The sequence below is a fragment of the Tetranychus urticae genome, chromosome 1 (genome assembly GCF_039701765.1).
Source record: "Tetranychus urticae isolate SD_2017Ah chromosome 1, NJAU_TeUrti_SD_1.0, whole genome shotgun sequence".
In the NCBI taxonomy this organism is placed as follows: domain Eukaryota; kingdom Metazoa; phylum Arthropoda; class Arachnida; order Trombidiformes; family Tetranychidae; genus Tetranychus; species Tetranychus urticae.
Genome location: NC_142958.1, coordinates 30,843,883 through 30,865,413, shown reverse-complemented (window position 1 = coordinate 30,865,413; position 21,531 = coordinate 30,843,883). Strand labels below are relative to the sequence as shown.

At 32.4% G+C, this 21,531-nt stretch overlaps 6 protein-coding genes and 1 long non-coding RNA gene across 8 annotated transcripts; 2 read left to right on the top strand and 5 right to left on the bottom strand.

Annotated features, from left to right (window-relative positions):
* Nucleotides 1–27: 27 nt before the first annotated feature.
* LOC107361674 (uncharacterized) lies at nt 28–2,145 on the bottom strand. Its single transcript, XM_015928520.3, has 4 exons — nt 1,457–2,145; nt 715–1,339; nt 371–652; nt 28–263 (listed from the first exon to the last, which is right to left on the bottom strand). The coding sequence occupies exons 1-4, from the start codon at nt 2,011–2,013 to the stop codon at nt 153–155; spliced, it is 1,575 nt and encodes a 524-aa protein (XP_015784006.2). The 5' UTR covers nt 2,014–2,145; the 3' UTR covers nt 28–152.
* Nucleotides 2,146–5,859: 3,714 nt separating this feature from the next.
* On the top strand, nt 5,860–6,694 carry Tapdelta (Translocon-associated protein delta). The gene is made up of 3 exons (XM_015929001.3): nt 5,860–5,964; nt 6,053–6,169; nt 6,269–6,694. The coding sequence occupies exons 1-3, from the start codon at nt 5,907–5,909 to the stop codon at nt 6,601–6,603; spliced, it is 510 nt and encodes a 169-aa protein (XP_015784487.1). The 5' UTR covers nt 5,860–5,906; the 3' UTR covers nt 6,604–6,694.
* A 424-nt stretch (nt 6,695–7,118) lies between these two features.
* On the bottom strand, nt 7,119–7,756 carry LOC112538800 (uncharacterized). Its single transcript, XM_025160733.2, has 2 exons — nt 7,621–7,756; nt 7,119–7,529 (listed from the first exon to the last, which is right to left on the bottom strand). Exons 1-2 carry the CDS (start codon nt 7,678–7,680, stop codon nt 7,332–7,334), a joined length of 258 nt encoding a protein of 85 aa, XP_025016501.1. The 5' UTR covers nt 7,681–7,756; the 3' UTR covers nt 7,119–7,331.
* Nucleotides 7,757–7,909: 153 nt separating this feature from the next.
* Nucleotides 7,910–8,995, bottom strand: LOC149094953 (uncharacterized). The gene is made up of 3 exons (XR_016198037.1): nt 8,871–8,995; nt 8,751–8,793; nt 7,910–8,041 (listed from the first exon to the last, which is right to left on the bottom strand). It is a non-coding gene; the product is annotated as an uncharacterized LOC149094953 (long non-coding RNA).
* Nucleotides 8,996–11,971: 2,976 nt separating this feature from the next.
* LOC107362017 (uncharacterized) lies at nt 11,972–14,219 on the bottom strand. 2 transcript variants are annotated; one of them, XM_089266431.1, is made up of 6 exons: nt 13,942–14,219; nt 13,545–13,604; nt 13,380–13,492; nt 12,928–13,303; nt 12,658–12,863; nt 11,972–12,500 (listed from the first exon to the last, which is right to left on the bottom strand). In XM_089266431.1, exons 1-6 carry the CDS (start codon nt 14,027–14,029, stop codon nt 12,111–12,113), a joined length of 1,233 nt encoding a protein of 410 aa, XP_089122557.1. In that variant the 5' UTR covers nt 14,030–14,219; the 3' UTR covers nt 11,972–12,110. The 2 variants fall into 2 exon arrangements, with proteins under 2 accessions (XP_089122557.1, XP_089122558.1); XM_089266432.1 differs by having other exon boundaries at nt 13,380–13,486; nt 13,942–14,178.
* Nucleotides 14,220–14,293: 74 nt separating this feature from the next.
* Nucleotides 14,294–14,799, bottom strand: LOC149094952 (uncharacterized). The gene is made up of 2 exons (XM_089266434.1): nt 14,648–14,799; nt 14,294–14,556 (listed from the first exon to the last, which is right to left on the bottom strand). Exons 1-2 carry the CDS (start codon nt 14,705–14,707, stop codon nt 14,365–14,367), a joined length of 252 nt encoding a protein of 83 aa, XP_089122560.1. The 5' UTR covers nt 14,708–14,799; the 3' UTR covers nt 14,294–14,364.
* A 1,488-nt stretch (nt 14,800–16,287) lies between these two features.
* Nucleotides 16,288–18,961, top strand: LOC149094951 (uncharacterized). Its single transcript, XM_089266158.1, has one exon. It carries the CDS (start codon nt 16,412–16,414, stop codon nt 18,848–18,850), a length of 2,439 nt encoding a protein of 812 aa, XP_089122284.1. The 5' UTR covers nt 16,288–16,411; the 3' UTR covers nt 18,851–18,961.
* The last annotated feature ends 2,570 nt before the right edge of the window (nt 18,962–21,531 follow it).

Below are 21,531 nucleotides of genomic sequence, written 5' to 3'. Positions count from 1 at the left end.
TGAGGAATGATTAGCAATGATTGAGTTTGTTTCCACTAAAAAAATAGCTTTATTTTAGACACATTTTACAACAAAAAAGTATATCATAAAGTAATAAATTTTGAATTTTAACGAACAACATTGCCATGTTTTTTAATTGCTTATCCAATTCATTAGATTACACTCAATCGAATGATGCCACATGCGATTGGCGGGCCAGAATTGCCATCTCGTTTACTTTGGACATCAGATCCTCTTCCGAGATCATCAGCTTTCTCTGAAATCTAGAATGAAAACACAAAGAAATTATTTTAAAGATTGATTCGTGATTGGAGGTTGATTAAAAGGGAATGTTCACAGATGAATAATGATTTCATAAATGAATAATTACCGCGATAGTTCGATTAACAATTGAATAGCCACCAGTTAGGCTAATCAATAAATCGGTTAAATCAAAACTAGCAACTCCGTTAGCATCGGCAAATATATTGCCCAAATCACCAATATGACGATTCCAATCATGTTTACCTCCATGTTCAGTTTTCTGTGGATTATAATGATCACCAGCTGATTGACAATCGCCACCCAGGAAAGGCATTTCATAAATATGCATCCCATGAGGACCTGGAGTCAATCCCATTATTTTACCTTCAATTGAAACTGGTCGACTTCCCTAATAATTGAAATAAAGTAATTAAACTCAATTGCAAATATTGTCTTCATGTTATTACTTACAATTTGTTTGAAGACAATTGTTCCGGTAACCCCTGAAGGCCCGATCACTTCTGCAACAGCTCGAGCAGACTTAACGACAGGTTGCGATGAAGTTGGAGAGAAAGTGTTACCAAAAAGATTATCTGGATGATAGTTGGGCGCATACGGATTCGCAGGACTCGGAACGGTTCCAAGCCATCCCATTCGCCTATTGAAATCAACATCACCAAATCCAACAGGAGGTTGACTCCAAAGATCTCGAGAGGAAGAGGGTAGCACAGAGGAAGGTGGCAGTGGAGATTGAGGTGGTGGATACGCTGATGGTTGAACTGATCCATACGATGAAGATCCTAAGCCATAATAATTTGGAGACGGTGATAAAGGTGGTTGAATTGGTGCTGATGGGAAAGACGATGATGGTGATGGTGGGTAATAACTATTATAGCTATTGTAATTGTACGGATGATAGCTAGGCGATTTATAACCTCCATAGGTGAATGGATAGCTTGTTGATCCATAAGAGTAGACTGGATAATACTGTGAGGAAGTGGAAGATGGTGAACCAGGCGATGAAGTGTGCTGATAATATGGATATGTTGGATGGCCTGGTCGATAAAATGATGCATATCTACAATGAATAGCCAGACTAAAAGAAAATTGTTGTTTAATCAAACAGAAATAAACATTTTGAAAATACGCTTGTTACAACCATATGTAGTTAGAAAGAGCGGTAAATATGGATCAAGAAAATATAAACACTTACGCATCGTTGTTGTTGTTGTAATTGTAATTGCTGTTAGCACCACTCGTTGATGGCCAGTTAGAGCTGCTCGTTGATGGCCAGTTAGAGTAGGAACTTCGGGTTGGATATTGGCTGTAAAACTTCCACCACTCGTTGTAAGGATAAGAGCTTCCAGTGTAATAAGGTAAACTGGACATGTAAGAGTAATATGAGAAGGGAAAAGATGAGCCATAGTAATTGTTTCCATACACTGGTGAGGGTAAAGCATATCGAGAGGAAGCTACTGGTGCTGTTGGTATTGATGAAGAGGGTTGGTAGTAGGAAGATGAAGAGGGTTGATAGTAAGAAGATAAAGACGATGATGAAGATGATGACGGAGATGGCCATGTTGCTTGATCTAAAGGTGAACGAAATCCTGTTGCCGATGTTACACGAAGGGAATCATAATCTCGATTGTAACCATAATAACCTGAGGGCCAGAATGTTGCTGATCCTTTATAACCAGGGAACTGTATTAAGAGTCCAACAACAATTATAGGTATCGTTTGAAGCAACGGTATCAACAGAGATGTAACCATGATGAAAACTGTAACTGTATCACTTCATTGTTATAATTATATTTGACTATCTCAAGACTGGAATAAAAATGAGCAAAATTGGTTAAATTACAAGCTCATTTATATATGTGAAATTGAATTCAACATTTTACTCCTTTTTATTTGTCAAGAATACAATTTAGTCTAAACTTCCCAATATTTAGATAATAGGAAAACATGGGAATGTTTAACCTAATTTTGCTTTCATCCAATTCTTTTGATTATTGTATGATTTTTTGGTCAAACAACAATAATTATAATGGTAAATTGTTCAATTTAGATTAACTTTCAATCTAAAAAGGTAGACAATGAGGTTCAACCTCGCTAACATAACAATATCAATATTTGGATTGATCAAAAGTAAAATTATCATTCTCTGTGAATTTAGCTTTGTAAATGTTGCATTGAATAGATTCAGGTCAAAGTCGACGGACAATCTAATTTAATTCTTGGATAATTCACAAATTTATAAATGTATCATGTATTAATTTGCGATATGAATCTCATCTGTAAAACAACAAAGCATAAAAATTCAAGCTTCGGATATGCTTAATTAGAAGACTAAAAGATTTGTGTTTTAGTGTATTAAATGATTTAAAATATACAATGAAATTAGGATTTTCCAGCTAAAATTATGTGACTATGAGTAACTGAAATCAGCAATTAATCAGTAATTTCAGGCTTAGACGTGATGTGTTGTTAGTTTATTAATGCAAGTAAATAAAAGTTGATAGAAAGTGAAATGAAAATGGTGTCATTTTATTGTATTGAATTGTGTTTTCATTTTCAACTCTCACTGACAATTAAACGGTTTTTGTTAATAACAAGCTCATGTTTATTTTATCAATTCAGTAAAAAATAATGACCAGGAAATGCTTGAATAAACGGAATATGGGAAATTAATAAACGTCAATTTTGGGTTTGCCTTATTCCTGGGTCTCAACATTACATTACAATTTGTATATTTTCATAGAAATTCAATTTTCATTTGTGTCCGCGTCAGTTGTTTGAAAAAAGCCAAGAGTAACATGACTCGAAAACGTTGAACTTGAAACATTGAAATTGTGCGAAACTGCGAAATCCGATGAGCTGATGGCTATTTATTAAACGTATAAGTTGATTACTCAAAACACATGTATGAATGATGGAGTCGCAATAACGATTGTAGCCGTTACAGCAATCAATGACGATATGAAGTCTGGCGTTATCATGAAAATGCCTCCAAATGAGAATGCAATATTATTCAAGTTCATCCGATAAAGGAATAGTGAAATCTGTAAGCAAAAATGAAAACAAATCAATTAATTGTTTTAGTTTGATTTTGTCAAATTGGATAATCTCGGCAAAAGATGCTCTTCACCTCATTTAGATACTCAAATGAACCAGTTTGAAAGGTTAGTTTGTACAATGTTGCATGAAATGCACGAGATTTAGTTGTTATTGTAACAATTGATTTAGTAAGTACAAACACCTCGCCAATTTCACCAATTAAATCGAGAAACAAAAAATTCAAATCGAAACGATTGTTTTCAATGAACAGTAAATTGTAAATTTTAGCATTCAAAATTGAGACATAATATGAAAACATGCCAAATAAACAGGGATTCCCGAATGAACCCAATCTCGCCACCAAACGATGAGTTAACACGTATTTCAATCGCAAATCCTGAATAACTTCAATGTCCAATTTCATATCGTTCATCTTCAACTGTTTGTCAATAATGGCAAGTCGACTGTTGATGTAATGGAGAGCAGATTGAACCATGAATGCTGAATCAATTATGATAAAATTCTGCATCAAACAGACTGGATAAAGAATAACAAGAACAAGGATTCGGGACCAAAATTTCATCGCTGGTTCGCTCATTAGCGTTTCAATCCAATTCTTTGATGGACTAACCGATGAATAGGGCCAAATGGCTGGATCAAGTACCAGGTCGCAGACCCACATAGCAAAGTAACTAATTGTCATTATTTTAAGGTAACTTGATCTTTGGGTGCAAAAATAACGTCGAGTTGAATGGTCAAAGTCAATGTTCAACGATTTCCAGATTTGGTGAACTTGGGTTAGAAATTTTTCATTAAATTTAAAGTGGAAAAGGCTTAAGAGATAGATTTCAATGAGAAAGTAAATTATGGTTTCAGGGCGAACCGAAAATGTTGAATTCAATGAAGTGTCGCCTAATTTGACCAAAACTCTGAACTGAGTCGATATAAGCAACAAAAGAAACAAAGCATTCCCTAGCAAACCATTTGTCGATGAAACAATCAGATTAAATCGAGATGAGAATGAATTCATCGACACTTTTGGATATTTTTTGCTATTTTTATTCAACATCCAGTTGAACAATTTGTTTAAAATATACATTTTAATACTTGTGTTGAATTGGGTCGAGTTTATTTATCACTGATACTTTTTTATTTATTGACTTTACATTTCAACCAATTTGTTTCATACTTCAATCAATGGACGAAAACATTTTCACCATAACATTCTCACTCCAAGTTTCATCCATTTCTTTCTGCTCTTATGCTGATACTAATGATGGAACAAAATGATTAGTTGAACTAATTGGTATAAAATCGTCAATAAACAATCAATAAATCATTGACGGCTCGAAATAATGAGTTGATATTTTTTGAAGTAGATGGCAGTCACATTTTGAATAATATTTGATATATTTCTACAAGCTTGGGCGAGAAGCGGACTTTTGATGGCTACTGAAGTATTGTACGAGGCGATGCCACTTGTATTATAAGAATATTATAAGAATTAAATGATCTGGATGAATACCAACAAACCTCATTGAGAGTCCGCATTTAATTCATTTCAAGTAATAATAAATAATAATAATTTATAAACAGTTATTGATAAACATTTCCACTTTTGTTTAAAGTAAACTTCAGCATTGAATAAAGTCATAACTGTTTTTTTACCAACTTTATGTTCCTCAAAGCTTGCTGCTATCAAAGTAATCGATAGTTTGGGCCTCGAAAAATCCAATTACGTTGGAAATCGCTAGACTTTAAAAGATCGTAAATTGATTGCAAAGAATAGCAAATATTGGGTAGTTTCAGTCTATTGATGTCAATTATTTTGGGTTTGTCTATGTTCATGGGATAACCATATCCTTCAAGACTTAACTTTCATAAATTTTCATTCAGATTCAATCTTCCTCTTTTGTCCGTATCAATCAATTAGGCAGTTTGCATTGTTTTTATATTGTTTAAAAAAAACTCAAAAGATGATTCAAAATGGTTTACTTTCAACTCTCACAGACAATTAAACGATTTTTGTTAATAACGAGCTCATGTTTATTTTATCAATTCAGTAAAAAATAATGACCAGGAAATCCTTGGATAAACGGGATAAAAAGATATTTAATAATGGGTTATCAATTGTAAACAGAATCATCGAAACCTTTGAAACAATTTTACAATTTTATGATTATTAATTTGATATTTACTCCAGTGGCAGCTATTATTAGTGGGAAGGAAACAGAATATATTCTGATGATTATCGATGATAAGGTAAATTGATTTACAATCAAAACTCAGTTTTTCAGACCATTTTTCAATTGCGAAAGTTAAGAGAAGTGAAAAATAATTATTATGATTTGATTCTCTAAATTATTTCTATAGTGCTGGACTAGATAACTGTTATTAAGTTATTTTCTGCCAAGTTTGATTAAATTAACCTAAATTTCTCAGCAGTTAACATTACTTTTTAAAAATTGCTACATTACTGTAATTACAAGATTCAATTTTTGAACAGTCCCCTTCTACGTGTACATTCAAAACACGGCGGCTTTGACTTTAGTTTTCTGGTGACTCTTTAAAGTTAATTGTGTTTATCAAATCAATTATTAATAAACATGTTTTCTAAAATTAGTTCAATTGTAATTTTTCTATCTTTTCTTGGTATCACCCTAGGTATGTTAATTTTTATCCTTTTGCTATTCATTTCTTTTACCATTTTCTTTGTACAGTCATGTCATCTTAAATTTTTGGTCTTTTTCAGGTTGCCAAGTCGGTGATGTTCAATCATCTTCCTATTCAACCACTGATGGACTTGTCATCTCTGAGACAGCCTATGTTGTTAATTTCAATGTTAACTGCAAAGACGCAGCTAAGCCTGGTAAGTAAATCATTGTAATCTGGTGATTTTAGCAAAGTGAGCCAGTCTGTTACTTTTATTAAATATCTGTTTTTTATCTTATTATTGCTGCTTCTTTAGATTCTTTAGTACTTTATGCTGATATTGGTAACAATAAAATTTTACCGGTAGCCAAGTCGAGTGATGGAAGTCGATTCCAAGTTTCATGGACTGCTGATTTGGCAAAATCATACTCTGCCAGTTATGAGATTAAAATTCATGACGAAGAAGGATTGAGTAATTTGAAGAGAGCTCAAAGAAAAGAGAGCAAAGAAGATGTTACTCCATTATTTAAAATCAATTTCTCTCATCCCGGAACTTACCGAGGTCCATGGTTGCAAACTGAATTGATTGCCACCGTTATTTCAATTCTTGTCTGGTGGGTTGCATATTCCCATAAATCAAAGTTGGATTGATAATTTAAGAATATATTTGTATATTCCTACATAGACTTATTATTTGAATTTTAATAAAACGCGAAATAATATCGTGCTCTACTTTAGTAAATAGATTATCTTTATTTCACATTTAATCACAAACTTTCATTGTACAGTCAAGAGTCCTGACTCAGGACTTGTAAGTTGCAAGTTGTGGCTCTCTGGAAATAGCTAACAACTCGTAAGACTATTTCTCAGGCAATTCAAAATTTCATGATTTTCAATTTTGTTTACTAGAACTAGTAATCCTGGCTGCTATTTAACATGGAGAAACTAAATTCAAAAAAGGCAAATACCGTTTGAACCTACTAAAGGATAAGTTTTAGTTAAGATATGACAGATTTAAGAAAGATTGTTTCTGACTAGCATGATCATTGATAAGCTTTATCATGATGGTTACAATGGCTAATTAAAATGATTAAAGATCAATCGAAATATTGCAAAAGGTTAAGAGATAAACAAAAATAAAACTTAAACTGGAATGAAGCAAGAGATATTGAAACAATTTGGGAATGAGTTTAACGTTATTTAGAAACAATTTTCATCAATTTGATAATCTGGAAAGAAACTAAATTTATATTTGATGTACACGGAGAAATAGAATTGATTATAATTCCATAATTTTCTTGATTCGTTATTTTTAAGACTTAAAGGCTTAAAAATTGAAAAAAGTAGAACAGCTCCACGCGAAATTACGAAAAGCAATCTTAACTTGACGATGAAATCTTATTAAATTGTTCCGCAGTATAGGTTTTCATAGTTAAAGCGTGAATCGAAGATATGATTCCTTCTAAAGCACTATGAACCATCCGATGGCGCTCCAATAATGGTTTCCCTTCGAATTGACTTGAGACAATCACACAGTTAAACTTGGCTCCACAGCCGTCAGAAACATCTTCAACCGTCTGTCAACAAGGGTCAAAAAAGGCAATGAAAAAATGAAATCAGTTTTATTCACGGTGTTACAATTGAAAATCAATAGAGATGATTACTTACCAAATGCGAGGGTTGCAATTTTTCTTTGATTAAATTATGAACTAACTCTTCTGATACCATGATGGCTATAACTTAATCTGGCTGAAAAAGCAGGCAAATCAGTAATAATCTCTCCCTGGACGATTTTATTTCAAAAACAAAGTTTTAAATGAGTTACATATGTAGCAACTTCATGGTTACTGTAACCGGTTACTTTTCCTGGTTAAGAAGCAACCTTTTGGTTACGTTGAGAGGGAGATTCAAAAGAAAGAAACCAATGAGACAAGTTTCTGTCAATAAGGTAACGTTGGCTAATTGAAGATTTAATTACATTGTGTTTTACAGTATTGACTTTAAAACTTGAGTTTGTTCAAATTCAGCCAACACAACATTATTGATGGAGACATTCGCATTGCTTTACATTATGTACTAATAATATAACCTGTGAGAAGAAATGTTACAAATTAGTTGAAACGTCGGTAATAATTAGGATAATTGTGGTGGTGATGGTATACATAAAGCAATTGGGAAAGGATTGACTTGTGAACTATTAATAGCTTTTGGTACAAGCCATTGGTCATTACCAAAATTAGAGAGATTAAAAATTTTGAGTCTGACAAACATTTTTAAAATCAGCCGCAGGTTAGTTCAATTATTTCCCTAAAAATTGATACAAGATTGATTTATGTAATTATTATGCTGAAGATCAAGCTCATATTGCTCAGTCGATTGCGTTTGATTTAGATATTTATCAAGGCCTAACACATGTTAATGCGTACCTTCACCTAAAATTTTATTCCCATATTTATCAATTGGCTATCCTTTTTGTTTGTGTTTGATGATTAACTATTGTTAGTTTTAATTGACTTGGTTCAAGAGAAGATTAAGTTATATTAAAATAAATAGAGTTAATTGAGGTATCAATTGATTCATTGATGAGTTTTCAATAAGCAGATAACCACGAAAGCTTAAAGAAGCTTCATTACTGTTTTTAATAAATGCGGAGATACTCAACGGCACTGAAGGTAATCTGACGGTAGGCTAACTGATTCAACCACAATAAACATTTGATCAAATACTATTGAGTAGTTTTTGCTATTGTTTGATTTTACAATGTTTATTAATGAACTTCCAGATGAGTGTTTACTCACCATTTTTGATTACTTGAATAACTTTGATGATTTAACGATGATGCTATAAAGGTAATTACCAAAACATTTACATTTTTATCATTTTATAAAAATCATATAATTCATTGAAGTTTTACATACCTTCAGCGATAAGCTCAATTTTTTGAGTAGCTAGTCAACATTCGATGTTCAAGTTAAATTGACCAGAGAAAGTCTGACTCTGAGCAGTGAAATTAATAATAATTTATTTTAAAAGTTACATCTGAATCAGTTGTGTTCCTGTGATCATAACATCACTCAATCATCTGACTGTTGAGGCGCAGTATTTGAATATTTTTACAGATTAAGTAATTTTTTGTTGGTTATGTAGCAATTGAATAATCAAATTTGGTCAATAAAATTTCATTCCAGTGTGTATCAAATGGAGCCATTTAATCGCTGAGCGAACGAGGAAAGCTAAATATTTGATGGGTAAGTTCTAAATTTTCATTAATTCTTAAATCCCAAAGATAGCGTTACTAAATTTCATACAACCTTTGCGAGGTTTAACTGTATATGATTTTCATGATACAAAAAAACATGATTGATAATTACCTTTATAGCAGTTTATTAAATCATCTAAGTCATTCAAATAATCAAAAACGGTATGCAAACAATCATCTGGAAGTTCATTGATCAACATTGTAATATGCGATGATAGCAAAAACTAGTTTTGCATTGTTAATTGTGCTTGTAAACTTTACTGTGTACATATGTAACTAGAGGTGTACGATTACATCGATTACAATTTTAATTGACTGGCTTAAGTAAAAGAATTATCGATCAGACAAAAAGTTAATCGATTGGTAAACATACAAAATCTATCTTGTGAAGTTTTTGTTTTTCACGCTGAATTTTCGGGGAATTCTCAACAAATTGTTATTTTTGATGGTTTCTTGTTTTTTGTTAACCAATCGATTAATCGATGTTTTAATGAAATTATTGAATGCTAATCCATTATCTAATTGTATGCAATCGAATAAGGTTTCACAGTCGTAAAGAATGGATAAATATTTTACTTTGATCAAGTCATGGTGCAAGATTGCTCGACAACCTGAGATTGATTTTTAGACACCACGAAAATATTGTGGGAATTTTTTCCCTTTTCCGATATTATGAAACCTCTGTAATTCAAAATTTATTTATTGCTTTGATTCTTCAACCTCAACAGTTTCTCTTTAGATAAGACAATAAACAACATTCACTAAAAACAGATCGCGAAATAAAGTGATTAAAGTTTAGAGGCTAATTTCGAGCTCTTGGATTGGGCTTCGAGTTAAAATGACAAATATATTATTGAGTATGTGGTTTTCAATAATCAATAGGAACCAAGAAATGTGGAAGGTCAGCAAAATCTTTGCGAAAGCGATGTTTCATGAAATCAAGGCCACGACTAATTTTTTCTTGTTTAGTGGATAAATGAGGCCAATCTGATTTGATTTGGTTGTAATCATCATCGAAGTAAAACTTCCATATCGTTTACAATGATTTTGAACTTAATCAGAAGCTCTTTGAGTCACTTCAACTCATCCAGGAACATTAAATAGAACCAGATCACGTGAAAGTACGAACCAATTGCTCAATGTGTTCCTATACTCAGAAAAAATATCAGGGAAACAGCATTATCTTCTCTTTTTAGCTCTCTTTTGTTAGGAATTTGTTTCTTTTCTTTATTCATGAAGATCATTCTGTCTCAATCTGGTTGACCATTAAATCCATTAAACCTATTATTTCTATTAAACTGATTCAATTTGTGTTATTTTGAAAAATTGAATTCAAACTGCGATCTATTTTAATACAGTTGTGGAATCAGCATTAAAGGGTCATCAGACTGAGTCATTTTGATGGAGATTTAATCGAATGGAGAACTTTCAAAGTTAGATACGATATGATACGCGACCTGAGTACTATGAAAAAATTCTTTACCTCAAGTGAAAGTCCTAACTTAGAACTATTTTTATACAAAACTCTGAACTAATCCGTCGTTTTGCGCTCAAGTAGTCAATATCGTTGGATTCAGAGTAGCATCTAAAATTGTTCAGTTTTTCGCTAATCTTCGATTTGGTCATAAAGATTATCGTATTCAACCAAGTCATGATGCTTTTTGCCAACATCACACTGTCAATGATACTTTGGCTAATCGTGTAATATCTGGAACTGTTGTGCTTAAAAATAATATAAAAGAGTTTACAGAAACGAGTTATGTTCGAAGAGACTGAAGACTGAAGAACTATTAAATTTGGAAATAATGGGCTCGAAAAGGTGTCATCAATAAAATCTCCTGATTTCTAATGAATAAAATCCAATTAATAATCAGTTTTACCTAATAATAATTTCTGCAATTAATAAACTGATCACAATGAGAATTAGAATTAATGAAAACTTGAATCTTACCGACCAAATATCTAACTTTTTTTGTTCGCTCAGCAATTAAATAGCTCCATTTGATACACACTGAAATGAAATTTTCATTGAATTACTAAAATTAAGTGCTAATGTGATCAAGCATTAATCAACTGCCTCCAGAATTAACGCAACATGATTTAACATCTGTAAAAATATTCAAATACTGCGTGTCAACAATCAGATGATTGAGTTTTGTTATGATCACAGGATAACAAAATGTTTCATTCAGATAAAAGTTGTATGAAAATACTCAGAGTCAGAAGTTAATCGACTCATATACAAACGTATGTAAGACTTTCATGATACAAATGTAAATGAGTTGGTAATTACCTTATAGCAGATTTTTAATCATCCAAGTAATTCAAATAATCAAAAATGGTGAGTAAACAATCATATGGAAGTTCATTAATCAACATTGTAAAATAAAATTATAGCAAAATAGTTTTGTCTTGTTTATTGTGCTTTTAGACTCTACTAGCTAAAAAACGGAAATGTGAATCACTAAATTTAATTGATCATTAGAATGTATAATTTAATTTTTATTCACATAGATTTCAGCAGTACATTTATATTGAGATAATTTGTAGGATTCATCTCATTTTCACTTTATTTAATCTGAAGCTTTTTTAGCCTCAACGGCAATTCTTTAGATTAGAGACTCATTTTATTCACTAAAAACAAATAATGAAATACAGTGATGTAAAGTGATGCCAAAAAAAGGTTGAATACAAACTCTTCGAATGGGCTCCGAGATAAAGAGTAACATAGATATTAATATTCATTAACAAAGACATCTCTTAAGATAAAAAAATAGATTTAATTCACTAAAAAAAAGATCGCGAAATAAAGTGATGGAAGTTTAGAGACTAATTTCAAGCTCTTCGAATGGGCTTCGAGTTAAAATGACAAATATTTATATTGATGAGTATGTGGTTTTCAATAATCTTTAGGAATCAAGAAACATGGAAGGTCATCAAAATGTTTAAGAAAGCAATGTTTCATGAAATCAAAGCCTTGACTAATTTTTTCTTTTCTAGTGGATAACTGAGGCCAATCTGACACGAGTTCATCGCGATTTCCTTTGAAGTAAAACTTGATTGATCGTCCATATCTTTTACAATAATCTTGGACATAATCAGCAGCTCTTTGAGTGACTGCAGGGCAATCATAAATATCAAATAGTACTAAATTGGGTAAAATGGGAACAAACTGTTCGATATGTTCATCTTTTATGCAAAATAGGCTCCTCAACGAAAGATGTTTCAGGTTCGGATATTTGGTGAGCGCTCTTTTTAAATCATTCCAGTCGACACGGTTAGGGCCATCCTATTAATATAAAATAAATTAGTTTATATTGATAAATTTTGAATAAATGACCATGTTGACTTAACCTGGTTGATTTTAAGCTGAAATAGATCGACTCATTTGTATTCCGAAAATATTTTCAAAAAGCAATGAAATTTCAGGTAGTTTTGATACTTACATAATAATCTATAACTAAATCTTGCAAACTTTCGTTTTTCAATCTTTCATTAACCGAAAAGTGATTAATATTCACGGTAATATGCGCACTTTGTAAATTTGGACATAAATCCAGGAACAGGAAAGCCAAAGAAAAATCGTGCCAAGCTGATAATTTCAGTTCAAGTATTTTAAGTTGCTCAAGTACTGGACTTGGCCAGAGACCATCTGCGGATGAAAGATTGATTTTCATAAACAAACGTTTTTGACAAAATATTTATATAATAAATACCAGTGAGGTGAATATGTAGCCTTTCAAGATTCGGGAAATGATGTGCAACTCTTTCGAAATCCTCATGATCCTTCCAAGTGTGCAATTGCTTTATACTGGAACCATTTTTTAGACTACCTGGCTCAATACGACTGGAAGATACCATTTCGAGTTTATCACAAAGTATTTCTGTATTTATATTTACATCACAGCAATTGATTATTCCTTTCAAAGATTTAAGATGTCTCTTTAAGAAGAAAAATTGTTCTAATTTTTCAAGATCTTCTGTTTCATTTTCAAGCTCTTTTCCTTTTTTTTCAAAATCTATTACTTTCTTTAAGAGTTCAATTACAATATAAATAAAATCTGAATTATATATATTTGGATTGTGCAAAATCTAAGAGAATAAGATAAAGAAAATTCATATTCAATGAAAAATGCAAAAAGGTATTTGATTAATGATATAAACTTACTGGTAAATTTGAAAATAATGTGCTCAGCAAGGTTTTATATCTAGTGCTCAAATCTGGTCCTTGATAATAAACAAGATCAGATGAATAGTCAGGATCCTCTGAAAGTTCTGCAACTAAAAAATTGATCACAATTAGAGTAAGAATTAATGAAAATTTAAAACTTACCCATCAAATATTTAACTTTCCTCGTTCGCTCAGCGATTAAATGGCTCCATTTGATACACACTGAAAGAAAATTTTATTGACCAAATTTGATTATTCAATTGCTACATAACCAACAAAAAATTACTTAATCTGTAAAAATATTCAAATACTGCGCCTCAACAGTCAGATGATTGAGTGATGTTATGATCACAGGAGCACAACTGACTCAGATGGAACTTTTAAAATAAATTATTATTCATTTCACTACTCAGAGTCAGACTTTCTCTGGTCAATTTAACTTGAACATCGAATGTTGACTAGCTACTCAAAAAATTGAGCTTATCGCTGAAGGTATGGAAAATTACAATGAATTATGATTTTTATAAAATGATAAAAATGTAAATGTTTTGGTAATTACCTTTATAGCAGTTCGCTAAATCATCAAAGTTATTCAAATAATTAAAAATGGTGAGTAAACACTCATCTGGAAGTTCATTAATAAACATTGTAAAATCAAACAATAGCAAAAACTACGGAAGCAAGGGTGTTAGAAAATCAACTCCGCATGTTTGACCTCAAATATCTTCGGAACTACGCAGGTCAACCGGGCATGCGATACATTGATATAATCGATATGAGCTAACTTAGAAATTGACCTGGGTCAAAAATTTGCTGAGTCACTCATAGGTCAACCATTGTCGAAAAACTGATTTTTTTTCCTTTTTTGTTTTTTCCATTTTTCATAAACTATTAACTGATTTTTTTTGTGATTTATTAAATAACAAATAGTTGACTAATATGACTTTCTCTGGCCACTTCAACTCGTACAGCAAATAGTCGACTAGGTTGCCACATACTCAATAATAGTAGTTAAAGCGGTTTTCATAGTTAAAGCGTGAATCGATGATATGATTCCTTCTAAAGCACTATGAACCATCCGATGTCGCTCCAATAATGGTTTCCCTTCGAATTGACTTGAGACAATCACACAATTAAACTTGGCTCCACAGCCGTCAGAAACATCTTCAACCGTCTGTCAACAAGGGTCAAAAAAGGCAATGAAAAAATGAAATCAGTTTTATTCACGGTGTTACAATTGAAAATCAATAGAGATGATTACTTACCAAATGCGAGGGTTGCAATTTTTCTTTGATTAAATTATGAACTAACTCCTCTGATACCATGATGGTTATAACTTAATCTGGCTGAAAAGGTAGGCAAATCAGTAATAATCTCTCCCTGGAAGATTTTGTTTCAAAAACAAAGTTTTAAATGAGTTACATATGTAGCAACTTCATGGTTACCAAAGAGTAATAGCAAGAGAGAGCACAGCAATGGGAGCTATAGATAAGAGAGATAAGAGAGTGAAAGGAGAGAGAAAAGATGGAGCTAGAGAGGGAGCGGGAAAGAAAGAGAAAAAGAAAGAGTAAAGAAAGAGAAAAATTAAATTGTATTTTTACATTGAAAATATACATAAAATACATTTTCAATAACAAAAATACTAATTATTAATTAATTTTTCTCTTTCTTTTCTCTTTCTTTTCTCTAATTTAGGTTCAAGAATTAAAGATTTAAAGAATTAAAGGTTAAAGGTTAAGGTAAGTTTAATTCTATTTATTTATTTTAGACCTTTAATTCTTTAGTTTATTTAATTGTTGATTATATTTATTATTTATTATTTCGGGTATTTCGCTCTATTTGTTATTGTTTATTTGTTATTTGTTATATTTCATCTATTACACATTCGTTTTATCTACTTTTTTGCTAATCTGTCAGTTTTACGCAAAATTATTGTTTTGCATAATTATGTATATTAATTATTTGCTTTTATACCTCACGCATTTGTTTCTAATGTTGATTTCCTTTTCAGGTATTATGGCGGTTGTTGAACCAGGGACAAGCCCCGCCAAGATCGTTCCCTGGGGTATGAGTATGAATGTGCATTTCAGGTTACGGCCTGCCAAATTTCGGATTGAGCTAGCTCTCCGCCTTAAGTAGAGAAAGGTGTATGGTGTAGGGGAACCTAACGTCAATTTTAGGAGGTTTTGAAGAATAGTTAGTTAATTGACGTTAGCTCAAGCTTTTATGGAAGAAGAGAGTTAGAGTGTGGTTTGAACTAGGGCGAAAGCACCACGCGTCCTGGTCTGCCACCGAGTGCTTTGGTTGCAGTTGTTTGAAAACTATTTTCATTAACTTCTTTTTTTAGATACAAAATCTGAAATTTTTATCACATTGCTAATTTTGTTTACATATTAATCATATTTTTTTCTTTCCAGGCGCCACTGCTTAGCTTTTACTTTTGTTTGCATTCAAAATATTGTCAGTTGTATTGTCAATTGTAAGTTCACATTCATTGAGAGTTTTCAGTCCATTGTCTAATTTTTATGTATCTATTTGTTATTGATTACTCAGGTTTTTTGTCCAAAACACTGATTGTATTGTGGCTTTGCATTAGCATATTTACAGATAATAAGAAGTATGTTGCTTTATTACCCATTATTCATTTTGTTATTCTCATTTAAATTATATCATTAATCACATTGTATCTTTCATTGTATCTTTGCTTTTCCATAGTGGTTAACCGCAAATGTGCCATCATAAACTGTAGCTCAGCACAGCCAAACAACAATTCTGGCGTTACATTCTTTTCGTTTCCTTCGGATCGCCCTCAAGCTCAATCTTGGTTGCATCTCTTAAAAAATGGATTACCAGAGCATTTTACAGTTGACCATTGCGCAAAACTCTTTATTTGTTCACTGCATTTTGATGAATCTGAGTTTTACCGCCATAGAAACTACCTTAGACTCTTCCAGAATGCACGTCCAAGACTGATTGAGCACGATAGTGAATATTTTGCTGAACCTGTGAGTGAATCTTTTGCTGAACCTATGAGTGAATCTTTTGACATTGAGATGGAAGAAGCAACTGAAACACCAGCAGCAAATACAATAGGAGTACAATGTGACTCAGATCCGAATCACCAGTTGAAAGAACTGCAGAAAAAGTTTGCTTACCTTCAAAGAAGCTATAATAAACTTCGTAACGATCCATCCCAAGCTTTTATCTGCAAACATCTTGATAAACTCCAGCCTCTTGTGTCATCCGAAGCCTTCACACTTTTTGATTGCGCTGTGAAAAATAGCACTTTGTTGCCACAACTGAGACGACACACGACCGCTTCGAAGCAACTTTGCAACGTAATCAACAGCAAAAGTACCAAAACCTTTAATATTCTTCGAGAATTTTTCGCTTTACCCTCAGCCAGAACGCTCGATCGATTTAATAAGGATTTGTTCACAGCAACAGGGGTATCACCTGAAATAAAATCTGCTCTTCGTCGTCACGCTCAAACAACAGATGATGAAGATAAATACATTGTGATGAGTTTCGATGAAACTGAAATCAAACCTGGATTTACATATTTGCCTAGACAAGATTCTGTTGATGGATTCGTCGATATGGGTAAACATGGAAGAAATGATCAACATGCTCAAGCTGCATTAGTTTTTGGTATTAGAGGAATTAGAAATAGATGGAAACAAGTTTTCAGCTATTATTTCGTCAATAAAAATGACTTTGATACCGAGTTATTGAAGAATATAGTTGAAGAAAACTTAGAAGCACTGTTTGAAGCCGGTTTCAATGTAATTGCTACTGTTTGTGACGGAGACGGCAAAAATCGAGCACTTGCAAAATCATTAAATGTTGATCATATTTCATCTTCTTTCCAATTCAAAGAGCACAAATTATATTTCCTGCACGATGTTCCACATATCATCAAGCTCATCAGGAACAATTTGATGAAGTATGGATTATATTGTGATTTTGGACTCAACCTCAAAGGCACAGTAAATTGGAGAGATATTTTAGGCCATCTTGAACCGATTGTTAGTGACGACGCTATTGTAAGTCCATGCCCTAAAATAACAAGACAGCACCTTCATCCTTCTGGTTTTGATCTGATGAGAGTGAAGTTGGCTACACAACTCTTCAGTCACACCGTATCTTCATCATTCGCATATGCAGTTGTGATGGGTGATCCCAATTCTGATAAATATAAGTTGATTGTTGAACTTTTTCGAGTAATCGATAAACTTTTTGACATTCTTAATTCATCATCGACTGGCTATCAGGACGGTAAACCATGGAAAACAGGATTGAGACAAAATAGCGAGTTGATTACTTTTCTTGAAACATTCGATAAGCTGATTAGTGAAGATAAACTGTTCTTCTTAAAACCTGGAACTACAGATGTTAAATATGGACGTGTGTATTGCTTACAAATGCTGAGTACAACCATAAGAGGAATCGTTTCAACATCCAAGCACTTGTTTGAGCATGGCTTTACTTCTGTTTTCACGAGAAGATTTTGTCAGGATATCTTGGAGAACCACTTTGCGATGGTCAAGTCCTCTGCTCCACACTTGAACACATCAGTTTATCGCTTGAGGTTCCGCCAGTCTTTGATTGTATATTCACAGAACCATCCTTTTGGTGCGAATTGCGAACCAGATTACGATTTCAATCTGTTTACAAATGAAGATATAGAAAGCGTTTCATCTAGTACTGATGACTTCCAAACCGAGCTTACTGCATATTTAGAATCTTTTAATCAAGAGTTGTCGCAAGAATTTTCAGAGTTTTGCACGACTTTCAGAAACTGTGACATCAATGAAGATTCATCATGCCTCCAAATGAAGAACCCATCTATTGATAAGGGGTTGGTTTCTTATATAGCTGGATATGTCGTCAGGAGAGTAAAGGAGACTGCTGAATCCTGTCAAGAATGTTTAGATGTTCTAGCAACAACTGGAACCTTACCTGAACATCAATATATTCACGTCCGCAATTATGATCCGAACCAAGAAAACCGTTTGATTTTTCCATCACAAGATTTAGTCAATTGTGTTTCCAATTGTATTGACCAGCTAGAGGAAGAAGTTCCAAATTTAATCGCCATAGTAGGAGTTAAATACCAGCTATTCAAATCACTCTGGAAAAAAGACTTTTCTTTTATACCAGACTGCCATAAAACCGCCATCAGAAACCATATTATACGGAGATTAATCAATATGTACATAACAAAGTATTTGAAAGATCTTCGTCAAGAGATAAAATATTCTAAATCAATCAGAAATATTCAAAAGGCCAAAGCCAACTTACCCAGCAGCAGTTTCCGTTCATCACCAGTTCCATCAACCTCTTCAATCCCATCCGGCTCTTCCTCTAATTTTTATAATCCTGAACCATCCACATCAGCCATTCCAACATCTAATATTGAAAATCCTCCCTCTGTACCATCTTCTTCCGAATCTCCGATATCTTAATTTAAATAAGCGTATTTTGTTTTCGTTTTTCTTTTTACTTATATTTATTTTTCATTTAGATTCATTTGTAGGTTCAACTGACTAATCAAAAGTCTATTGTAAAAATTCATATCAAACGTTTCTGATATTATAAAAATTGTCTGCTTTATCTGTTCCGTGTTTGTATCGAGCCTTTCTACACAGTTCTATTTATTAACAGCGTAATTCTTAATCAACACTTCCTTCCAGATGCAACAGTCTATCGGACAGTCATTAGTTGCAGTATAAGTGTTTGAGTTCGTATTGTAATAATTAACTTTTGTTTCCTTATCGGAGTAAGTATTGCTAGCATTGGTTAAGAAATCGCAGGCAGGTACTAGTACAATAGTATAACCTTTTACCTTCCATATAAAATTTTATTCAACTCTAATTCTGCGCTCATGTTTTTACTTGAATGAGTGTTTAATTGTTCCAACATTATCTACCAATTCAACAGTACTAATCTATTCATTTAATAAAGTTCTGAACTTTGCAATTGTTCATTTATTAACCAAAGTGGTTATCTTGAATTCTGATTGTTCTGTTTTATTCTTTTGATTGAGAATCTCCAATTCATCATCATCATTGGTAATCAGCAATTTGTGAATCCAAAACACTAACAAACATTCGGCATCCTGTATCAATCCTCGAGTCGAACTCATACTTGTAGTTAGAGCAAGTGGCGATCTTGTTGACGAAGTTCTGCTTTCATTTCAAAGAGATTTTAAACTCTCTCATAATTATATAATGTTAAGAAACTATAATTGTTCAATTTGCATTATAATTTGTGTTTACAGTCTATAAGTACAAGGAGTTGAATGAATACAGTCCATTCTTTTGAAAATAGATATAAATGACTGTATTACAGCCAATCAATGGGTAAATGCGTATAGTTTACTGTATTACAGCCATTATAATGGGAAACCCATAGTGTCGACTGTAATACAGTAAACTATACGTATTTCCTCATTGATTGACTGTAATCTACTAGTGGCGCCATCAAGCTGAGCTCCTTTCTCCTATTCTTATCTCAAAAAGATAATTAACATTGCATGCTGTCTCTTGTTATACTCTTTGATGGTTACTGTAACCGGTTACTTTTCCTGGTTACGAAGCAACCTTTTGGTTACATTGAGAGGGAGATTCAAAAAGAAAGAAACCAATGAGACAAGTTTTCTCTCAATAAGGTAATTGAAGATTTAATTACATTGTATTTTACAGTATTGACTTTAGAACTCGAGTTTGTTCAAGCTCGCAAGCTCATATTGCTCAGTCGATTGCGTTTGATTTAGATATTTATCAAGGTCTAACACATGTTAATGCGTACCTTCACCTAAAATTTTATTCCCATATTTATCAATTGGCTATCCTTTTTGTTTGTGTTTGATGATTAGCTATTGTTAGTTTTAATTGACTTGGTTCAAGAGAAGATTAAGTTATATTAAAATAAATAGAGTCAATTGAGGTATCAATTGATTTATTGATGAGTTTTTTATTAGTTTTCAATAAGCAGATAACCACGAAAGCTTAAAGAAGCTTCATTACTGTTTTTCAATAAATGCGGAGATACTCAATGGCACTGAAGGTAATCTGACGGTAGGCTAACTGATTCAACCACAATAAACATTTGATCAAATACAGTATCTAGAAAATAATTTTAAATAGTGAACGATAATTCACCAGTTCAAGCCTAATGGCTAAGATTTAACATTGGATTTGACCAATAAAACATACATTTTCCAACAATCAAGTATGTATATGTTCAATCGTTATTAGCTGGACATGATAAAGATTCAATGAGTTAATTGTAAACTTTGTAAACTTGTTGACATGTTTTGTTGTCTTCCGGTTGAAGAAAACAATTGATGAATCACTTAATAAATGACCTGATTGCAATGGTTAAATTTGATGAGGAAAATGAAAAATTGACCTCAATTGAGAGCAAGGCTGTAAATACGTGTTTAACTGACGGACAATCTAGTTAATAGAATGAATGAGAAACAATTAAAAGGCTGAAAGTGTTGAAAAGACAAAAAGACAAATTGAAAATAGACAATTTAAAATAAATTAAAGCTCAAACGCAGTCATTAACCTGATTGCTGCAAGGTGAGAATTAGAAAGTTCAATTGATATCAGTGTTGAACCCAAAAATGGTTTAAACCAGAGATTCTGGTTTTAAATCACTTTTCTTTGGTTAACTTTTTACTTCTTACTTAACATTCAGTATTCAAGATTCTTGATCACAATTAAACGCATTTTTATTGACTCAACCTTAATCTAATTAAATCACCATTTGTATTGAAATTTATTTTTAAAATTTACATTTCCATTTACCTTTACAAATAAAAGTGAATTAACAAAAGCATGATAATAAGAATCGAATGTTGAATCTCAAGTCAACTGACATTGATCAATGGTTAAATCATTGTTCAACTATACTTTCAATTGTCCATCACTTTGACTGGTTATTACAGTTTAACCTTGATTGTAAAAAGTAGTTATGATGATGTATCAGCAGATGTATTTTGATTGTAATTCAATTGAGCAATTTCAAATGAACCTCTCAAGTTTACCTTAAAACTATATTTTTTGATGGATAGCTATAAATTATTGCTAATAATGAATATTTTTCACAATCAACTCCGATTGTCAAGGATATTTCC